Raw genomic sequence first — 6,000 nt, 5'->3', positions numbered from 1 at the left:
TGGGAAAATTTGAACTAATGTTGACTCTTCTAATATATGTATTAGAATTTGGCTTGGCGAAAACTCACTATATATAGAAACAAGGACACATTAGCAATCTCCAAAACATTCAAGTCTTTATGTTCTAGAAAATATATGATTGTGGTAATGTTTGACTCTTCTATATATTGTATTAGAATTTCGGCTTGGCGAAAACTCACTTATATAGAAACAAGGACACATTAGCAATCTCCAAAACATGCAAGTCTTTATGTTCTAGAAAAATATATGATTGGGTATAGTATCGAGTGCTTCGCAAAAGCCTGAAAAGCAATAATAGACCACATAGATAGCATCTATGTCTTCACCAAACACCATCACGCTACTGCTATCTTACTTTGATTGCAATATTATCAGCGGCAAACGTGCCATGCAGGTTAAGGACAAATATAAAAGATATAAATGGAATTGGATCATCTTAAGAACCATCAATTGTTAGTTAATTGTTCATGTTGCACAAATAAGACATGATCGTCTCAAGGAAAAAGAAGATATGTGTCAAGTATCATATTCATGCCCAGGCCAAAGCCAAAGTGTATGACAAAGATGAGAACAAAATGAAAATTAAAGATTACAGAACTCTTGTTGATTTAGTGATGGGGCAGAAACTATCTAGAAGATAAAAATCCTAACATGGTTATCTGCATGCAGCCTTTATTTTATATGTTTCTTATTGCTATCCTCAAAGACAAATTATATTTTTGAAGTCATTTTGTTCCTTGATAGGTCGTTTTTTTTGTAATAATTATTAATTATATAGCTTATGTATTGGCTTAAAATGGTTACTTATTTTTGTATTTCCCCTGGTTTCATTTTTACCTTTGAGGCTATTTTCCTTGGAGTGCCAATATAATATATTTTGCAGCATTTTCTGTTTGTCAACATTAATTGTAGAATTGTAGTAAGAGCTCATGGGTCCAGAAATGTTATACATGTGATCAAATAATGATTTATTTCAACAAGAATGAAGATCCTAATATCATTCAAGTAATGATGAGAACAATCCAAAATTCAGCACAAGGCTAATAATTTTCCAATTATAATATAGCATCAACGTGTTAAAGAGAAATGGGTAAGATCACTTAATCAAGGACATACTGAACTAATACTGTATGAAGACATGTACTGATTGACTGCAAAAAACCAAAAAGAGTATAGAGCTCACATAGGCATGTAAAGGCGTGCCCATAAAAATTCAAAGCAAAGCCTGTTTCAGGCATAAAGCAAATCATAGAGTTCAGAAATGTTAAATAAAAATTTAAAAAATGAGCCCTCAAGGGAAAAGGGAATATCTGCACAAGAAAAAAAATTGACCCATAAAAGACACAATATTGATATTTCCAAAATGATGCAAGCAGCAATACCCACCCCGCACAATGTCATCTGACAAAAAGGATCAAACATAGGGGTTTAGCACTGCCTCTTCGTGCAATATTCCTTCATTTCTTCTTCCAAAACCCATGATTTTTCATTGAAAGTAAACACACTGCAGATGAATTCAATCTAACAGAACTAGTTGTTTTCAGCCACAAATGTGACGGTAAACTACCTACTGGAAATCAAGAGCTGGTGACGGAAAAAGGCCATTGCTTATTGAAAATAATAAGAAAAAATAACCCTGGCTCTCATAAGAAATGGAACAAGCTGCAGTGCTGTGAAACTTGACCCAAGTAATAGCTTTACCATGAAAATAAGGCCATACCAAGTAATTGATATGCACTAACTTCAGTATAGAAGAAACGGAGCAGCAGAAAGATTACGAACCAGAAAGAATATACTGTATTCCCTAATGAACTGCAAACACATGCTCGGGGTATAAATTTACAAGATCTCCTTGATATGCTTCAAGGGTGTTTCCCATAACGCTTCCCTTTCAATAGAGTCAGCCTCTCCATTGGAAGGAATTAGCAGATGATGATCTTGCTCCCCATCACTCTCTATTTCGCCTTCAGTTGATCTGGATTCTGACCCATCTTCTACAGCACAAACTTTGATCAAGGAATTACAACATCGATCGTCTAAGCAATGAAATGTCTTTACTTATTCAAGACATTAATTTAAAAGTTATTTCTTCTATTTCAAAGTTACTTACTCACCTGACAACCCTTGATATTCTGGCGTATGCCTTACAGCTGTTACCTGAATACTTTCTGGCAACAAACAGTTGCAGAAGGAACCTGAAATTAATGGAATAAAAATAAAACACATTATTATTTGATATCTTGGTCATGTCAGTTCTATATGGATATAAGGTCTAGGGAGGAAATATCTAAAATGGGGAATCAAAATTTGTTGGTGAAGTTCTGAAGTAATTCATGTTTGCTCCATTTAAAGTCAAATGTACTAAGGTTTGTTTCATTGCAGAAAAAATACTATTAGAAATCAAAGCAATTTATGCAATGAATTTGTCGTTTTCTCATAAAGAAACTTCAAACAAGATTGATGAAAGCAAGGTTGGACCAAAAATAAGTACGGTTTTTCCTGAAGAAAGAGCAATATCGACTTTCCCATCAGATCCCACAGCATTAAGCAATCTTTATAAGGTTAGTGTCATAGAAACACTATGAGAAGCATGAATATTGTGTGATAGCATGTGTGTGTTCCATGACTGGAAATGCGTGTATTTACTGCTCAATGTTTACTACAAGTGACCAATGTATATAAATTAATGTGATGGTAGATAGTGTGTGTAATAATGCCACGCAAGTAGGTGAGGTGTCACACATACTGGAAATGAACAGTCATAGGGTATTTGAATACTTAGTTATTAGGTGTTACTTATAATTGAATTTTAGATTCACCTTGTTGTCACGCAGATTGTGTTGTCGCACAGAGTGTCTAGGCACCGCGACAATGCTCAGATCGGGGGCTGTCACCCTGATCCCCTATCTCTCCGTTTAAGCCGTCTCCCTATAGCAGGCTAAGGGGGGTAGATCCTATGGGATAAAGGAGAACCAGCTAGTAGTCAGCCGGTTCGGGAGACACAGCAAAGCAATCGAATACTTGATTAAGGCCTAGCGAGACTTAGAATTTGATTAGAAAAATACCAGTGCCTTATGGAGTTAACAACCCAAAGTAATTAATTAGCTGTTGCTTATGAAGTAATTAATGATTACTTGAAAAAATTTGCAAAATATCTAACATGTAACAAGCATCAAATAATTCAAGCAAAATGATCAATTTCACTAGATGCACAATTTAAAAGCTAACCAGTTCCAATCCTAGAATTAAAATGATTATGCTTAGAATCCCAAATCCAGGAAATTTATCACTTTCAAATAATTAATCTTCAGATATAAAAAATTTAAGCGCATGAAAATGTTAATACCACAAAAATTTTCTCTATATCTTGTCCTTAGCACAAGAAGTCACCCAAAGGAATTTTCAATTAGTCCTTATAAAAGTTTAGCTTAGTTTTTTTTTTTTTGAATGAAACAGAACTAAATCGGAATTTATTCCTTTTAATGAAACCTAACCTAAGGAATATAAACAAAATAAAATTCTAAACTAAAAAACAAAATAAGACCAACAGATGTCTAACCCTAAATCATAAAAAATATTATGAATATGCTAACCACACAAAAAAGGTCGTAATGTTTTGTTATAGATGTGAATGCAGGTTTGCGGAGGGATGCTCGACAGCAAGTAGAAAGAGAGCTCAACGGCGGAAGAAGGACCAAGGTATGGAGTCGCGTGAGAGTTGAAGGGAAACGATGGCAGCGAAGGAACGCGAGAGAGTAGGCAGCGATGGAAGGAAAATACACAAGTCTAGAGTTTGAAAGTAGCTTTCGTGTGTAGGTTGAAGGAATCAACGACAACAACAAGGAGACGTCGAATGGGCAATTGCGTGCGAAGAACGCAGGGGAGAGAAGGACTACGGGGAAGAGAGGAGCTCAAGCGAGGGGAGCTGGGGATCAGGTGGAGGTAGGAGCAGCTATGATGAGTGAGGGTTTGAAGACTGAATGCAGCAGAAGGAGAATACGGGCAGCGTAGAGAGGAAGGATAGGTGTTTTGGCTGCGTGGGTATTTCGGGCAGATGGAGAGATAAGGAGCAGCGAATGAGTGGCACGCTGATCTGGAGGAAAATCACAAAGGGCAGTGATACAAACAATGGCTTCACACAACTTGCTTAAAAGAATTCCGAAATTTTCCTGCAACAAAAATGAAACCCTGGGCAGCAGCAGACAGATGGCCCAAAAAACCCTCAAAATTCTCTAGAAATCTTAAAAAATTTTAAATCCTTCTGGTTCAGATTTGCTTGAACAAACCCTCACTCCACATTATCCATCAACCTGTGTATTCCTTCTACTCTCCCTCTCTGCTCCAGATCCGCTATCCTTTCCCAGCGTGTTACCATCCCTCCATTCCTCGCTATCTTCTCTCTACCCGCAACTTTCCCTTCTCCCACAGTCATCCATCCCTCTCTGTCTGCCCTCAATATTTCCAAACGCTGCCCACAAAATTCTAAGAGTTGGTTATTATTGGCCTTCGATTTTTTCTGATGTGCATAAGTTTGTTAGGAGTTATCAAGCCTGCCAACTGTTCACTGGGAAACAGAAGCTTGTTGCCCTGCCCTTACAACCTGTCGTTGTGGAGGCACCTTTTCGGCATTGGGGTCTGGACTTCTAAGAGTTGGTTATTATTGGCCTTCGATTTTTTCTGATGTGCATAAGTTTGTTAGGAGTTATCAAGCCTGCCAAATATTCATTGGGAAACAGAAGCTTGTTACCCTGCCCTTACAACCTGTCGTTGTGGAGGCACCTTTTCAGCATTGGGGTCTGGACTTCATTGGGAAGTTTCATGAAAATTCTAGCAATGGCTACTCATGGATTTTGACTGCTACTGATTACTTCACTAAATGGGTTGAAGCCATCCCTGCTATGAATGCCACTAAAAAGGTCATAATGGATTTCATTGAAAATAATATCATACTAGATTTGGTGTCCCTGCTAAGATCACTGTTGATAATGCCAACGCTTTTAGTTCTTCAGTATTTTCATCTTTTTGTTTCAAGTATGGCATTGTCTTATCTCATTCATCAAATTACTATCCTCAGGGTAATGGACTTGCTGAATCAAGTAATAAAAATCTCATAACCATTATCAAGAAGATAGTAGGAGATAATAAGCGGGTTTGGAATAGCAAAATCAAGTATGCTTTATGGGCAGATAGGATTACTAAAAAGAAAGCTGCTGGTAAAAGTCCCTTTGAATTGGTTTATGGCTTGGATGTAACTTTACCTATGCACCTAAAATTGCCAGCTTATCAACTCCTTCAGCAATTCTCCACTAATAAAGATGTTGTTCAAAATAGAATTGATCAAATTGTGGAGTTGGATGAAACTCGTAGGGTAGCTTTTGATAATATATGTAAAAGTCAATCTAACATTAAGAAAAGCTTTGATAAATCATCTCGATCTAGATCTTTGCAGGTTGGAGATATGGTGCTCCTTTAGAATCGCAAGAATGAAAAACCGAGAAAACATACGAAATTTGACAGTTTGTGGCTGGGACCATACATTATTCGAGACATTGCTGGGCCAAATTCATTCCACTTGAGCAGATTGGATGGTGAACCACTTGACTTACCTACGAATGGCCAAATGCTCAAGCTATTCTTCAAAGATAACATCTGATGCCATGGGGCATCCTCTGTATTATATTTCTAACCCTACACCTTGTCATTTCAGCATTTCATTTCTGTCTTAGGATTAGATTTACTTTTCATGTTACTAGATAGTTAATAAATGAAGAGCTTATATCTTTCTTGTGCTTAATGTTATATGATGATTTTTGGATGGACGCTACTTATGTTTTGTTGTGTGTTGCGTGGATGCAGATTCTGGATTCTCACATTCCTACAGTGCAGCAACGTGTCCCCAAGTAGAGCCAGATGTTGACCACTACGTGTCAACGACCCATAGCAGTACACCCCCTTTTTTTCGCAAAAGGGATAGCGCTT

The 6,000-nt window shown here is 37.2% G+C and overlaps 1 protein-coding gene across 5 annotated transcripts in view; it reads right to left on the bottom strand.

Moving 5' to 3' along the window:
- Positions 1 to 1,609: 1,609 nt before the first annotated feature.
- The window catches only part of LOC149258215 (deSI-like protein At4g17486), a 128,614-nt gene continuing 124,223 nt past the window's right edge, over positions 1,610 to 6,000 (bottom strand). For 3 of the 5 annotated variants that reach the window (XM_089414915.1, XM_089414913.1, XM_089414924.1), the window contains 2 exons: positions 2,136 to 2,216; positions 1,610 to 2,027 (listed from right to left, as the gene is read on the bottom strand). In XM_089414915.1, the coding sequence (XP_089271041.1) occupies positions 1,861 to 2,027; positions 2,136 to 2,216 (248 nt within the window). In that variant the 3' untranslated portion in view covers positions 1,610 to 1,860. The remainder of the gene's footprint in view (positions 2,028 to 2,135; positions 2,217 to 6,000) is intronic. The other 2 variants (XM_089414920.1, XM_089414917.1) reach the window with 2 other exon arrangements.

Source organism: Pinus tabuliformis, chromosome 6, assembly GCF_031772625.1.
Source record: "Pinus tabuliformis cultivar Carrire ecotype Pingquan chromosome 6, CPIR1, whole genome shotgun sequence".
NCBI lineage: Eukaryota > Viridiplantae > Streptophyta > Pinopsida > Pinales > Pinaceae > Pinus > Pinus tabuliformis.
Note: the sequence above shows the minus strand (reverse complement) of the source record. Positions and strands in the feature narration are given on the sequence as shown.